Source organism: Vicia villosa, unplaced genomic scaffold (assembly GCF_029867415.1).
Source record: "Vicia villosa cultivar HV-30 ecotype Madison, WI unplaced genomic scaffold, Vvil1.0 ctg.000106F_1_1, whole genome shotgun sequence".
NCBI lineage: Eukaryota > Viridiplantae > Streptophyta > Magnoliopsida > Fabales > Fabaceae > Vicia > Vicia villosa.
The window spans coordinates 1158040-1175040 of NW_026705017.1; the positions used below are offsets into that span (position 1 = coordinate 1158040).

Genomic DNA, 17001 nt, shown 5'->3' on the forward strand with positions numbered 1-17001 from the left:
TTATCATTGCGCATTTTAGAGATTTTTAACGCATATTTGAGTTTTCTGATAACGGTTCGAATTAGACGAATTGATTCGAGCGTGTTCTGCTGTCCATAGTTAAAAACATTTTAAAACTATATTTTCAACAAAAAAATTAATTGGAGATCTATTCACCCCCTCTAGATAAGTCACCTTCGTCTAACACTTACAACACTTATCCATGTCCAGTCATTACAACATCTACAACATCAATTCCAAAGAAGCCAGCTAGTATGTAAAAGTTCATTGAGAGTACAACTCTTGCTGGTCAAGTGGGCCAAATTCACCAAATGATGAAAATTATTGAAGCCTCTTGACGCGACAATTCTTGAACCTGTATAGGTTTTGACTGATGCATCTAAAGTTGCATGTGTTTAGTATCGGGAGCCCATTTGTTTGAGGAATGTTCAACAAATTTATTTTTTGTTAATTATGTGGGTAATCAAAAGTACAAATTTTTTTACAGCAACACATACAATCCTGGATGGCGTAATCATCCAAACTTTTCTTGGAGTAATACCCAAAATCAATTAAAGCCTCAATCACCACAGATTCCACCTAGTTTTTCTGCACTATAGCATGTAGTGGCTACACAAAGAAACAACTAGTTGGAAGAAATTATCAAGTTTTTTATACAAGAAACAAAAAATCAGTTTCAAGTTCAAGGAGTCAACATAAAATTGTAGAATATTAAGTTGGGTAGATAACTTCTACACTCAATGCAAGAGCCATGGGATAACTCCTAATTTTACGGAAACATTTGCATCTACTTCAGGAACCAAGAGCATTGAAACTTGTAAGTTCATTTCACTGAGGAGTGGAAAAAAGAATATGAAGTACCAAGTAAACAAAAACAAGACCAACAAAGAAATAATTTGAAATCTTTTGAAGCGTCAAAATAGAAGCACTAAATTCCTGCAACAGAGAGTCCTTTAGTTGAATCAAGAAAAGAGGGACTACAACCCATGCATCCCAATCTGAAGACTTTTGACACGACACCTATTAATGCAGAGGTGTCCCCTGAGATGCTATATTATAATTTGTTGATATTTTTAAATTTTAGGGGTGCAATTAGTTTATATAATGATCAGATTTTTAAAACCAATAGTATTTACCTAGTATTTATATGAAATTTTATAAACCTCACAAAAATTCCAGTTGCACCCCCTTACTTCTATGGCCAATGGATTTTTACTAGTTAAAAAAAAAAAAACAATTTAGATGAAACCATTCCCAACGCGGAACGCCCCGTTACAGTTCGACGAGCAGAGCGAGAACCAATTTCGATTGAACGGGGTGTTTTTTCAATTCCAACAACACTATCATCAATAATCATCAAATCAAATACAAATCATAATCATCAAAATTAGGTTTAGATCTTTGATTCGGATCTTCATTTCTGAATTCTGAATTCTGAATCTACAAAAACAATAATCATTCAAGCATGGATAGCATAATGAGCAAGCTTCGGAATCTCGATGCGTATCCTAAAATCAACGAAGATTTCTATTCTCGCACGCTTTCCGGCGGTGTTATCACTCTCGCTTCCTCCATTGTCATGCTCTTGCTTTTCTTCTCCGAGCTTCGTAACTCCTGTTTCCTTTATCTTTTTGTTTTTTTTTTTCATTTGTTGTTTCTGTAAAAGTTGAATTGAATCCGTTTTTTTTTTTTTTTTACTGTTTTAGGGTTGTATCTTCATGCCGCAACTGAAACTAAGCTTGTTGTAGATACTTCTAGAGGAGAAACGCTGCGTATCAATGTAATCTTTAGTTTAAATTTTCATTGTATTTTGAATTATCGTTATGCTCATTGTTTATTTAGGTTGAATTTGTGATGTAATGAGGTTTGGATTGTTTGTTTCGCGAAGTGATTGATTTTTTGTTGTTTTGATGGTGAAAGTGCAGTTTGATGTTACATTTCCCGCACTAGCGTGTTCTGTAGTTAGTATCGATGCCATGGACATAAGTGGAGAGCAGCATCTGGATGTTGTATGTATCATTCGGAAAACTTGCTGGTTTAATTTTGTTTTGTTTCAGTTTCCCGCTTGAACACTTATATGTAGTTTGATTCACCGGAACGATTTGTAATGTGTTATTTATCTTTTGATGCACGAGTTCAGAGACATGATATAATCAAGAAAAGAATAGATTCTCATGGCAATGTGATAGAAACAAGGCAAGATGGAATTGGTTCACCCACGGTAAATTTTATGGTTATTTGTCTTTATTTTGATGATAAATGTGTTATGTAATTCATATTTTTTTATATCGGTCAGTTGATTTCTACTGGTATTAGATTCACATTGTAAACTGTTTATTAAGTTTTTCTCAAGCTTGACTAGCTGAAATCATTGACAAGACGTGTTCTCTTTTGGAAGTGAAACTTTATGAGTTGTCACATGTATCATTCACTTTAAGATGCAGTTCTATTAAGTTTTGCCCTTAACATTTTACTAGTTGCATTTTATCCATAATTTCTTTATATCTCCCTTGCTCATACTTATTTGGCAATTTCATTATATCATAACTAGGGGTGTGCAAAATATCCGGTTTTGATGTCCAAATCCATAACCAAACCTAAACCACTTTTAAATATCCGGATATAATTAAATGGTTATTAACCGGTTTAGTTATTAATGGTTTGGTTATCCATTCATATAATTCGGATATAATTAAATGGTTATTAACCGGTTAAATTATTTTGGATTCGGTTATAATCCGGTTATTATCCAAATCCAAATATTTTAATTCTCAAAATATTATTTTTTTTTGAAAAAAAATATTTTCGGAAAAAAGTAATTTTCAAAACTGGATTTTTTTTAAAAACCGGTTATATAATCATAACCAAATTTATAACCGGTTTTATAACCAGTTTTGATTAAAATGTGGTTATGGTTATAAATCCAAACCATTTAAATGGTTTTAAAATGGTTATGGTTTGGTTTTTGAAAATAACTAACCATGCACACCCCTAATCATAACTTATTTGTGTGGTAGTTTCATTATATCATAACTGTTTCTCTGCCCAGATTGACAAGCCCTTGCAAAGACATGGAGGCAGACTTGAGCACAATGAGACTTATTGTGGATCCTGTTATGGTGCTGAGACGGTAAGCCTGGTTTAAAGTAATGCTTTATAAGGATAAGGATGTTATATACTTATATTTTAATTCCTTGTTTATGTATTGATTTCTGGATAGAAGAGAGTGAAGTTTGTTCTTTACTCTGTTGCGTAACTAATAGGAATTCTGGTATACTATCCACTCCTAAAAATTTATGAAAACTTATTTATTTGTTCTTGATAAACAGCTTTTTACAAGGCTGGATTAGTAATCATGTCCCTGCAACTTTCTTTCTTCTAGGTAATAGTATAATACTACTCTGTACTTAAATATAAGCAAAAATGCACATTCATTTGGTCCAAATGTGGATAAAATACATTTACTTTTTTGCTTATATTTAAGTCCATATGGGGTAGTATACATTCATGAAATGTTCATAAAAAACTGACGGTCAAACCTGTTATGAGATATTTAGCGGTAAATAGTCTAGTTTTGATTTAATACATGATAGGATTTTATGGCACCTGCTAATCCATGTAGCTGATTCCATCTAATGGGAAAAAACTTAACTGTTATTGCCGTTATATTCATGAAATATTCCTATTTCCTAGCATGACATATTTGATGCCTACTTGAATTTTGCACATATTTGTGCTTGCAGTCTGATGAGGAATGTTGTAATTCCTGCGAGGAAGTTCGTGAAGCATATCGAAAGAAAGGTTGGGGACTCTCAAACCCTGATGAAATTGACCAGGTTTGTCCCTATGACATTTTGACTTTCAACTTAATAGTATTCGTAAACGCATCAAACACATAGTTGACAAATATACTCTGGGTGGAAGGAAACTTCTTCATACTTTAATATTTATGCTGAAAGAGTTCCAAAGTTCATAGTTTATAAGTACCCAACACTTGGAGAAGCCTCCCTTAGAAGCTAGCAATCAAGGGGCAAAAAACAAATTACGTAATACTCCACCCAACATCCCATACCACCATGTGGGACTTGGACTCCCCATAATACCCAAGTCTCTATCAGCAGGTCTCAGACTCGCTGCCTGTATTATATTACATAACCAATTATTTATGTTCAAAATGTTTAACTATATTTGAGATCCTGATGACATTGTGCATATTTATACTAATCTTGATGTTCATAGTTTATAAGTACCCAAGCACTTGGAGAACCCTCCCTTAAAAGCTAGCAATCTATGAAGCCTAGATACTTGATACGATACCAACACGATACTGATACGGAGATACAGGACAATTTTAAAATTCAAGATACAATTCAGCCAAGATATTTTAATAAAAATAAAATAAAAATGTATAAATGCACAATATAGAAACATAACTAATAAAGATCCACTTACTAGAAATGATCAAAATAAGTGACAATTACATCCTTTCCGTACCAAACAAAAATATCATTAGTACTATCCTAAAAGAACTTATTAATAATATTTAAAAAGAACATTGTCTAATATTTAACACTTCACAGTTAACTCTAATGGCGTTGGTCTCCTCTCTCATATTCCCTTCATCGAAGAGACAATAAAGCTTTCTATTCTGTTCTGACTCTTCATCTCTTGACACCTGAGATACCCAACATCTCATACTGCATCGTGCGGGACTTGAACTCCCCATTATACCCAAGTCACTATCAGTCAGAGTCCCTGATTTATATCACATAACAAATTATTTATATTCAAAATATTTAATTATATTTGAGATCCATTTGATCACATAGTGCATATTTTACTAATCTTGAATTTCAATTGAAATAGTTTTTCTGCCACCTGCAATGCAGAAAATATGGTCTGTGTATTAGTTTGTTTTACTATGTTTTCCCGTAAAAGAAACTAATTTTCCTGATAAATCTAGTTTCCTTTGTCGTATCATTTTTATTATTAAATATCAAATGAACCGTTGTCCGTAAACAATCATTATTTTGTAATGCAGTATTACTTGTTGATGAATAACCAATTATGGTTTGTCCTTTTACAGAGTTAATCTTACAGCTTGTTCACATTGCTTGTTAATTATGTTTTCAAAGGATGGTGATTTTTTTTTGTCACTTCACCTTCAATTTATATATGCACGAATATGTCTCCTAAATAATTTGTTCGTTAAATATAATTGGCTATGCATGATGCTTTGTTTCCCTATCTATTCTGCTGCCCAAGTCAAAGTATTAATCTGATGTCTATTATGGTATATGCTATGCATCACTTAGTGCAAAAGAGAAGGATTCTTAGAAAGAATCAAGGAAGAAGATGGTGAAGGATGCAATATGTATGGCTTCTTGGAAGTAAACAAGGTGGCAGGGAATTTCCATTTTGCTCCTGGGAAAAGCTTTCAGCAATCTGGCGTACATGTACATGACATACTGGCTTTTCAAAAGGAGTCATTTAATGTAAGACATGATATGATTTTTCTTCACATTGGTGACTTTTTATTGCTATTTTACTGCATATATTTTATAGCTTGATGTCTACATGACGAAGTGCAGTGAGTAAACTTAATAGGGTTGGAGAATAGGAAAGGAGGAGAGGTGGTTTTTTTTGGGGGGTGGGAGCTTGAGGGGTATGCATTATGATTAGTGGGAATTCAATTCAGGGGGTGAGTATTCGGGTGATTCCAATCTTAGAAGGGATTCCCTTACTTTGACAGTATCATATACTTTCTTCCTTTTGCGAGGAGATTCATCTCCATCCATATTCATTTACTTTACTGTTTTATTCATAAAATATAGAGGATTCATCTTCTGAGTTGAGTTTTTCATTAATTCCATTTCCAACAGTATCAATTTATCATATTATTTGTTTCTATTAAACTGGTATCGAAGCATAAATCCTTGGAGCTACTGGTATTATTATAAGAATGGAGCTATGATGAGGGAGATGGTAGTAGGATAGAGACACATGGAAGCTTTGATAAGTAGTATGGAGAAGGCAGCAGGGAAAGGAAAACGATACTGTAGAATCAAGGAAACACGGGTAGAGATGAGAAGGAGAGGAGCAAGGTGGTAGCAAATCTGACTTTGAAAAGTAAACGAGTTGAAGAACAAAGAACTTATGTTGGAAGCAACTAAAGTAAAGGAGATCCAGAGAGGCGAGGGAGTTCAAAACTTGCCGCAGATGGAAGACCCACTGCTACCACCAAAATTGTCGGATGCCAGCTTGAATGTGGATGTGAAGAAAATGTTGATGATCAAAACTAGAATCAGATCCAACCTCGTCCACTTTGGAGAAGGAAGGGCATGTGACGATGAAGCTATTTTCATTGGTAAAGAAATCTGACGTTACTCCAATGACAATGCAAACAGAGGAGAAAGTCCTCATGGGATGCATTGTGGACAAGCAAGAAGGAAAAGAGGTTTCAATCGTCGTGCAGGTTTGGATCTCAACATTGTTCAACCAACAAACCTTTCCAGAAGCATTCAATTTGAGGTCACTGAGGGAGTGGGATGGGTCTTCAACAGCGACAGACCTTTGGGTCTGTGAATTCCAGTCCAAATACCTCCAGTAGAGCCACCAGAGTGGGACGGTTCTTCAACAGCAACAGAGCTTTGGGCCGGTGAAGTTCCAGTCTAAATACCTCTAGTATAGCCACCAGACAGAGTTGCAGTTTCGACGCCACTGGTTGTACCGCCTAGCTCGAGTACTCCAGTTGTGTGGTACATGTTGTCGGTTGGACTCAAACTGATTTGTTGGCCAACATATATAAAAGCTGTTGTGCATTCCTTTCATCTCGAGGGCAAGTTGAATTTCATTGGAGGTGGTATTGATAAGAATGTCAGAAATGTAGTGAGTATAAGTATAGAATGAATAGTTAGGAGCGAGAGGGGAAGTTATAACAAAACAGACAGGCGACACTTTCGGGTTGAAAAGCCGGATAATAGGCGAGGCGATTTCAAAGGAATTGAGGTGGGAGTGTGAGAGGTATAGTAAGCGTGAAGTTGGAATTGAGAGAATGTGTTTTAGGTGGTTCCCATCTTAGAGGGTGCTTTCACACTGGAGAGTGTCATTTACTATCTTCTTTTTACAAGGAGATTCTTCTTCATCCATTGTTATATACTTTGCTGTTTTATTCATTTTGTATTAAGGATTAATCCCTAGTTTGTCATTTATTACATTTCCATCAGTTTCATTTATCATTATGTTTGTTTTGATTTTCGCTAATGATAGTGTATGTGAAACATAAAAACAATGAAAATAGTTGGTTTTGCCAATAAAATATCTTCATCACTCATCATATTATAAGACTCTAACTTGTCTACAACATCTAATACAGTTAACTCACCACATCAACAGAATAGCCTTTGGAGACTATTTTCCCGGTGTTGTAAACCCTCTTGACCGGTGAGCTCTTTATGTTCTAATGGTTGCTAATCAAATTAACTATTTGTCAACCTTGACTATTGTATTCAAGATAAATTCTAATGCTTACTTGATTATCAGTGTGCATTGGACGCAAAAAACACCAAGTGGGATGTACCAGTATTTTATTAAGGTTAGTATTCTATACTATGAAGCACAGACTCCGACACGGACACTGGGACACGACACGACACAGACACTCCGACACCGATAATGTTGAAAACATAGGACACGGACACCGCTACATATAAGCTAATATTTGAGTTTCATTTATCCATATATTGATCAAAATTAATGTCTTTAATTCTTTATTGATAACATTGTTTCAATACATGTTTAACCCTTTTAGATGTGTGTGAGATTTGTCCAAAAAATATATAAATGTATGTTGAAGCAAAGAAAAAAATAATTTTTATTTGAAACATTTGTCTGAGTTCTCGAACATATGTGGTATGAGTGTCATACGAGTGTCGGACACTGATTAAAAGAGTGTCGAAGCAAAGAAAAAAACCATTTTTTTAGGGGACACTTGTCAGACTTTTCTGACACTTGTTTGACTTTTCCGACACGTGTCGTACAGGTGTCATACAAGTGTCGGACACCGACGCGTGTCGGACACCGCGACACGCCTACTCCTAAAGGTGTCCGTGCTTCATAGATTCTATATCTGTGTGTACTGCATACTAGTTTTATTCTGCAGAGGTAATTTTCAAATTTTAATATTGGGTTAATCAAGGTTAATTTACTTGATGGTTCATGTCTGCCTATCTTTATTTCCACAGTCCAATTCATAAAAAAGTTGCTGTAAACTGTAACTTTATTATCTCTTCTGTTAGTCTTGGTCGATGGTTTTGATTTTGAATTCACGAGCTATTTGAATAAAATGTCAAAATTACAATCGTGAAAATGAGTTTTGATCCCGTGATATATTGGAGTATATCTAGGTTGACACTTGACTAGGTATTATGGATGAAACTTTTTCAACATTTACATGCAATGTGTTGGAGATATGACAGATGTTCGTGTTTAGTCAGAATCAGATCTACATATATGTAATTTCCAACTGCCACATTTCATTGCAATTGGACATATCACGTGTTCGAATTTTATTTCATTCACAAAATTCTCTTGCTATATATCCTTTAAGGGGGTGCAAAAAGGTATGACTGTTCAATATAATCCATGAACCGAAATGCTGGCCCGACCCAACCCGGCATTAAACTAACCAATCCTATTTTGACAGTTCACAAGTCAAACCTATATTTCACAGTTTTCTAACCAGAATCAAACTGCAAATAACCGAACTTTACAAACTAAACTGCCCAAACTTTGTTATTCATGCAAACTGACAACTCTCAGTTTCAGTCACTTATTCCTACCAACCAAAATTCAGTTCATTACCCAAAATGAAAAAACCCTCACGATTCATAAACTGAATACTCAGAGTTACATAAGAAAGATATTTTGTGTGACAAGGAAATAGATATGGGTGAGTTGACTCATAGAAAAATAAATTATTGGGATTTTTAGAATGTTCAAATGAAATTTAAAATTCTAGGCTTTGCTTACTAAGTCAATTCATACACTACCTGGCAGATAGTGATCTCATAAAATAAACTTGTTACATTGAGATTAGTTCTAGTGAAAGATAGACGAGTACACAATGAGATTAGTTCTCATCAGATTGAATTTTTTATTTTTTGTATTTTTGGTATGATCATTTTTCTCTTCTCTTCTCCCTCATTGCCCCGTTCCAACACTTGGTCATGGTTTGTGATGGTGTTGGTGTGTTTCCAACAGTTGGTCATGGTTTGTGATGGTGTTGGTGTGTTTCCTCGAGTTATCCAACCCAAAGAGGTAATCAGGTACCTTAAAAAACCATAGAAGAGGCTTTGAGGCGGCCTTGCTCGACCTCGGAAACACAATGTAGGGGAAGTACACCAGAGCAGAGTGGGAAGGGAGGGAAGGATATAGAAGGCTGAGGGACAGGGAGGGGAAGAAAGGGTGCCGCCGTGCCGTTGGGGAAGGGAAAGTGATGAGAACAATCACAATAGTGTGTTTCCGTTTATACCCTTTGTGTGTATGGTGCATATACCTGTAATTTGGGTACATATAAAAACACCTTTCCTCTAATAACAATAGTTGCCATCATCCAATTTGCAGAGAATAAACTTAAGCTTATGTGTGACATGAATTTTTTATTTTGCTAAATAGTTTATGTCTATTAACTAGCATTTATGTATGACCAATTATGGGCTATTTAAATGCTTGCTAAGAGTAACCAAAATAACCACAAAACTAAACCAAGCACTTGGGCTCGAGTGGTAAACGAGCTCCTGCTAAGGAACGAAGGTTCGGGGAATACCGAGTTTGATTCCTTCCTGGTGGGAACAATACTTGGCCAGTGTCATGACCTCTCGGCACGAGCTCTGGATTACTAGGGCCCCATTCCCCTGGAAACCAGAGTGCGAAAGCAGAAAATAAAAAATAAAAATAAATAACCACAAATCTTAATCACCACCTAATCAAGTAACTAATACCTCTTAGCCACTCTAATTATTCTTTATTCTATATCCGAACAATATACCCCCTCCCCCTAAAAAACAACCTTGTCCTCAAGGTTGCAATTCTACTAAACAGTTCTTCGGATTGAATAGTTGTTGAAAATGAGAACCATCTTTGAAGTGAACAACAACTGATTGAGGCCCACATCAAATTAAAATGCAAGTTTTATTCTTTGATTGGATTCTATGTTGTCAATCGCGTCCACTTCAACACGTTTAGCCGGCGACGCATGTTCAGCAGATGCGGCGATTGTGGCCACAGATCCCGTGGAAATCACACCCTGTTCGCGTCAACAATTAGGGTTTGCAGATGTAATCGTTATGTTTCAGTTTTAAAGGGTATAAAAATCACACCCTGTTTCAAGTAACCTTTTCTTCATGTCTTCTACAGGTATAAAAATGAGGTAGCTGGACCCCTACCTCAAGTTTTTACCTGAAGAGCTATTCTACCACTTCCGACTCTACTAGCCACAATCTTTGAAAATGACCAATCATTCATCAACCGTCTAGTCACTTTCATTTCACCAAGAATTGGATCGCTGCCCAGTACCAATACACTGGTTTGCCATCAACCAATGATTCTTGATCTCCAAAATGTCAATTTTAGCTATGTCTTCTTGCTCCAAAAAATCCATTATTCTTTTTTCATCTTGCCTCTGTTTATCCATCCATTGATCCTTTGCTGTCTTGGCTTCTACAGTTCCTTCCACATCAGATCGATGATCTCCGCCCCCTTCCGTGATTGATTTCTTGTTCAGAGTCTTTCTCATCCACCCTAGGCTTGTTCTTTGCTTTCAATTCCAGCAGGTCAGAGCAATTATTAGGATCCTGTTAGAAAAAGTTCTCAAAACTGGAAAAAATCTAGTAATGAAAAGAATGACGATTGCAAAAGAGAAACCTGATAATTGCTCTGACCTGCAAATCAAAACAATAGAATCTAGTAATCAAAAGAATGAAGATTGCAAAAGAGAAACCTGATAATTGCTCTGACCTCCATCCATTATTTGCAAATCCAAATAATAGAATCCCATTATTTACCACTCCATTCCATTCCATCCTATACCACCAATCCAAACATAGCCTAAGCGTCACCGTCTCCATGTGTTTCAAACTTGTTAATTTAAGGTTATTTTTTATGTCATCCTTGTTTTAAGGGAAATAGGTCACAAACCTGACCCAAGAACCACAACTCCGCACAAAATGAACAGAGACAGTGACACATACGATTCTATCGTTTTTACGACTTTGTATGGCGATCCCAGTCGCTCCGACCAAATTTGCTATCCTTCCCATACGCGAACTCGGACAGCCCATTAAGGTTGCAGAATTGCACAATCTCACGAGTTAGATCGTGATTTTGACTACCATGGCTATTTAAAGACATGCTAAGAATAATCAAAATAACAACATAACTTAAACAACCACTGTAACAAAACTATATTCAGCTAGCTCACTTCTCTAACAACTCTTGTCTTAACTACTTTAATTATCCTTTTTTTATTTATTTTAACACCTTAGCATTAGCATTGCTTTTTCCTCAAATGTAACGGCAGTACTAATGGCCAGTGAGTTTCAAGGACCGCCGGCCCATAGAAACTGTCAGCTTTTGTAGAAAATACAGCAATTGAAATTCTGTAAGATGATGGTGACTGGTGAGAAATAACAATCATCACCATCAAACAAAACAAATATCATTGTGAGTTTTCAATTGTTCTTTGACTCTTCATATGATTTTAGTTTTACACTTCATGTGACTACTTAAAGGCATCAGTATTATTATGCCTGCTCCACTTACAATCATGCACTGTTTTCCTCACTCCTTTGCATCCAAGTATCACCGCTCCTTCAGTATAGTTTATTTGCTTTTCCGTGTTTTTTTCCTGCTGTAAATTCCAACCAATTGCTGTAGGATGTTAGCTATATTTGTCCGCTCTTATAAAACAATTTTGGAGTGGCTCTGGCTCCTGTAAACTTGACTGTGGATACGCCCGGTTTAAGTTGTCTGTTTACTTGCTGCATGCTTTGTTTTATTTCATTATAAATACCCTATTGGTCTATTAACATTGAGCAACAACGCTTTAATTGCTTTACTTGTTTTATATTCTATCAAATTATATTCTATATCCTTTTTTTTTGCTATGTCCCAAGCTGTGTGTTTTTAACAGCTTTTGTTCTTTATAATCAATACAACTGAATTATTGATTTTTTGCCAAAGGAATCTCCTGTGAGAAATTACAATATTTTCTTTATACTTTCACACTATTAATGGCAACATTGGGGATATCATGAATTTTATAATACCAATTAGATTTTGTTAATAATTCTTATCTTCACTAAGCCAAGCACCTTTTGGGACATATCTCCAGGCATTAAAAAACCTCAGCTCCGATAGGCCACCTTTTGCGTTTGACTATTTCGCTGCATGAGAAAGATGTTATTAACATGGTTGTCTAGACATATACTACTACCTCTGTTCCAAATTATAAGACGTTTTGGGCAGTTTACACGAATTAAGAAATGCAACTATTACGTTATGGGAAAGTGAAATGATGTATAACTTTACAAAAATGCCCTTTAATAATTACATTGGAAAGCGGAATTAAAAGAGTATGAAAGAAGAGTAATAAATGGTAGAGGGTATATTAGGAAAAATTATATTAATGTTACATTGAAATTGTAAAATGATTTAAAATAGAGAGTAACAAATTTTTTCTCCAAAGCGTCTTATAATTTGAGATGGAGGGAGTATCATGTAAAAATACTTTAAATATATACTATTATTTTTTCACTTTAGTAGAATCTTACGATTTTTGTTGCGATCTTATGTTTTACGATATTCTTACCCCCTCTCGATCTTACAAACATAATTGAGTAGCATCTTCCGATCTTTACTGCGATTTTATATTTTACAATCTTGTATTCTCTCCCGATCTTAGGTAAGATCTCGATCTTGACAACCTTTATACCTGCTATTCAATTCAGTTTTCTCAGGCTAATTTTGTTGTCTGTGTAGATTACTAGATTGTAGATTGTAAGCCTTTAGAATTGGCACTTTCCTGTGTAATATGTGTAAGCCTTTAGAATTGGCACTTTCCGGTGCAATATGTGTAAACCTTTAGAATTGGCACTTTCCTGTGCAATATGTGTAAAACTATTATATTTTCCCGTGCAATATGTGAGCCTTTTGAATTGGCACTTTCCTGTGCAATATGTGTAAAACTATTATATTCAAAATGTACCACTCATTTCATGCTGTTTTTCAGGTTGTGCCAACTATGTATACTGACGTCAATGGGAACACTATCCACTCAAACCAGGTTATTTATCATATAGATGTCACATTTTAACATTTCTCTTGTATTCTTTTTACAATTACAACATTTTTAAAAGTGAAATTGTTTTTGCAGTTTTCTGTGACAGAACACTTCAGGACAGGAGATGTAGGCCATCTGCAATCCCTCCCTGGAGTTTTTTTCTTCTATGACCTTTCCCCAATTAAGGTAGTTTTTTGTTTTTCAAAATTATCAGTTTCTCTTTTTTCTCCTTCATGCTTTGATCTTTTGATTATATACTGGACTTGCATTTTGCAGGTTACTTTTACAGAACAACATGTATCATTCTTACATTTTCTTACTAATGTGTGCGCCATAGTTGGAGGTATATATGGATCCTTCCCTATTCGTCTTCAATATTGCATACATGGCTTGCATAAGGTTATGGGACTTGTATAATTTGATTTGCATGAATCATGGCATAACGATGCTAGCTGTTTGTGGCATGCAGGTGTTTTCACTGTTTCTGGAATACTAGATTCATTTATCTATCATGGCCAAAAGGCTATCAAGAAGAAGATGGAACTTGGTAAATTTAACTGAAAGTTATTCTCTCAGCACATACCTTGGTTGTTGGAGTACTTTCCAGTGAATGGCTCTCGAGAGACAATCTATTCAAAGAGTGAATGAAATCCCCAGTGCGGTTCCCTGCGTTCTATCAGTTTCAACATAAGGATTTTGTCCTAAATCTTTGTCATCAATGAATGTTGAAATGCTTGATCATATCTTGTACAACAATGCCATGTTTCCTATCTTTTCTGAAACAGCTGTAATGATGTAATTCATGTAAATGTTACATACTTTTTGGAGAGTAAAGGGGCTTTCATTTACAGACATGTACTTGCATAACTCTTACAGAAGCATCAATAGGAAATGTTATTGGAAAATTTAAATCTAAAATGATAATCCAAAAACGGATATAACTTTGTAGCTGCAATTTATATTTTGTTTTGATGTGATGAAGCTGTATCTTTGTGTCTGTGGTTTTACTCTTCCAAAACATCATTATTTACTTGGATTCTAGAGGATAATTTGAAACAATATGGATTGAAGCATGGGGTGAGGGTGAACACATTGTAAACCCGATTTTGTTATTCTTATGTCTTGGAAATGCATTTTAAGATACATTTAATACACACAAAACAGGTGTTGCAAGTGAGCTGCACCTTGTTTTGTTTATGTTAAAGCTAATGCGAAAATGCATCTTTGAAATTACCACTAGATGTTGTTGGTGATGTATTTAATCTATTAAGCTAGTTTATTTAAATCCGTGACAATTCTAGAGATTTATTTTCGAATGCACATCTTCAAAATTTAGAATGTTGTGACTTTTTACCATGTAAACTAGCCATAGAATAAGTAAAGTAATTCCCTATATGAAATATGAATACTACGGGCCAAAGCGAAAAAGAAAAACTATAAAAAAATTAGGGAATTTCTTTATACACTTTGTTGGGTGAAAAAACTCCTGTAAATTTCAAAATGTCCTTCGGAGATGCATCTCTGAACGCAACACAAAAGAGATTGTTTTAGAGATACATCTCCGAAAGCACCCTTAATGTGTGAGAAGAGTGTTTCGGATATGAATCTCCAAAATCCTGGACAGTGATTTTATTTAAATCATCAAAGTTTTTATACATAATTAGATTAAAACGATAATAAAAACGTAAACGGAAAATGATAAGAAATAAAAACGATAATAAACACAATATATTGTTCTGGAATAAAAAATAATACATAAATGGTTCATAAATTGTTCTGGAATAAAAAAAAGGAATAGCCTATTGTGCCTAATCTTGACCCCCTTACCCCTCTTATGCTTCCTGTATCCCATCACACTCGATGCCTCCATAACCATCCTGTCTACGATGGCCACCGCCCCAAAACCTCCCCTCTCAATGATCCCTAAGTCTAAAGTCTCTTGTCCAATCAACTTTATCCGCTGACAGACCGACAAGAGATTATTGGCATGGTCATCACAGGCTTACTGGTTTCCAAGATCTCCTAATGAGTTGGCCTATGTGGACGTCTAGGAGCATCTGGTGTCATGATAGGGCGTGACACTGTGTAGAACCATGTCACGTATCCCTATACACAATACCAACTACTGGATGCCTACATCATCCGATACTCCTCTAACACCTTATGATGCTCCCAATCCTCAAAGATGTCATCGATATTCCAACGGGAAATGGTGTCGGTAGCAGCCTGAAATGGAGATTTGGGTATGGTCTACACATGGCCAAACTGCCGCATGCATCACTCTAGCAGATACTTGACCATAGTGTCGGTCCCATATGCTAGCCACCCGGAGAACAATGAGATGGAGTCGAATGGGATAATCTCACGGTGATCTTCGAACGACGTCCATAAGCTGTCATCATGAACAGTTCGATCAAGATACACCCGAAACGACAACACAACATGATTCCTTCTGTGGAGGATATACATGGGAGCCCTCGACATCTTCTCCATATACTGCGGATCAAGATCAAAACCATGAATATGATAGAAGTGAGAAATGATTCATCACTCAAAAACGAATAAAAGTCGTATAAGAATAAATTATTAATATTAAATTAAATTTAATACTTGGAATAAAAAGTATCGTCAGCAGTGTAGCAGAGCCTGTCAGCTATCTGGTCCTCCAATTAGAGGCTTCATTCAACTTTTGATATAGATTTACCAAACAGCTGCCCCCTGTTCCACTTCTTCACTGTATCCAAATCTATGAAGTATCGGAGGTATGTTACATCCACGTAGTTTGCACTTTTGTCCACAAAAAGGGACATGCCAACCAAGAACATGAAGTAACACCTCAAATCACATTGACGGTGATACTAAACAAAGAAGTCATCGCCCTCGGTCTTGGAATCAGTTGCTCCAACAAGGTGGTCGTGATAAAGGTCCTTCCCGAATGAGAACTTGGCATAAGCCTTACTAGTCGAGGAACATTGCTCAGATGCCTTTTCCAATTGAGCTCCCAAATAGTCAACCAACCATTTAGTGGCAACATCACGAGTGATCTGGGAGTGGTTAAGTAACATCCCTATGATAGGAAGGTATAACAGGAAGGTGACGTCATCAAGTGTGATTGTCATCTCCCCAAAAGGAAAGTGGAAAGATGATGTCTCCTTGTGCCATCTCTCGATAAATTCCCCCTGCATGCGGTGGCTGATAGTGTTGTAACCGGAATAACAAATTTCGGCAAGTCCGGAGCCAAAAATGGCTACCCTGAACCAATCCGCATCAGGATGATACAAATCAAATATTTACCACGCGTGGTTCACTGACTTTAGTGGCAGCCGTTCTTGTAAAGATATATTCATATTAATTTTAACATATTTGTGCGTAAATCATTTAAATGAAAAGTGTAATAAAATATATACATGTCTAGTGGAAACATGTCGAGCGACATGATCATAACAATAAATTAAGAGGGAGGTGTCAGAAGGCCCTCCTGGATACGCCGGGTTAACCTGCACGGATTTCAAAACATGAACCTCCTCGGGTTCCGGAACATGAACCTCCTCGGACTCCTCCTCATTATCCATAAATGAGAACGCACGTGACAAACGAATCCTCAGAGCTGAAGTGAATGTTCCCTCAACTTCCTCCTGCGATACCCTTCTGCGTCCTCGAAC

The 17001-nt window shown here is 36.0% G+C and overlaps 1 protein-coding gene across 1 annotated transcript; it reads left to right on the forward strand.

Moving 5' to 3' along the window:
- Positions 1 to 1221: 1221 nt before the first annotated feature.
- LOC131624149 (uncharacterized) lies at positions 1222 to 14320 on the forward strand. The gene is made up of 13 exons (XM_058895127.1): positions 1222 to 1607; positions 1707 to 1780; positions 1926 to 2009; positions 2141 to 2221; positions 3050 to 3130; positions 3744 to 3836; positions 5316 to 5495; positions 7376 to 7443; positions 7543 to 7594; positions 13289 to 13342; positions 13433 to 13525; positions 13616 to 13682; positions 13809 to 14320. Exons 1-13 carry the CDS (start codon positions 1466 to 1468, stop codon positions 13898 to 13900), a joined length of 1161 nt encoding a protein of 386 aa, XP_058751110.1. The 5' UTR covers positions 1222 to 1465; the 3' UTR covers positions 13901 to 14320.
- The last annotated feature ends 2681 nt before the right edge of the window (positions 14321 to 17001 follow it).

Coding starts and splice junctions, on each gene's coding strand:
- LOC131624149 (XM_058895127.1), top strand. CDS start 1,466: ATGGATAGCATAATGAGCAAGCTTCGGAATCTCGATGCGTATCCTAAA. Junction 2,010..2,140: donor GAGAGCAGCATCTGGATGTT/GTATGTATCATT, acceptor GCACGAGTTCAG/AGACATGATATAATCAAGAA. Junction 7,595..13,288: donor TGTACCAGTATTTTATTAAG/GTTAGTATTCTA, acceptor GCTGTTTTTCAG/GTTGTGCCAACTATGTATAC.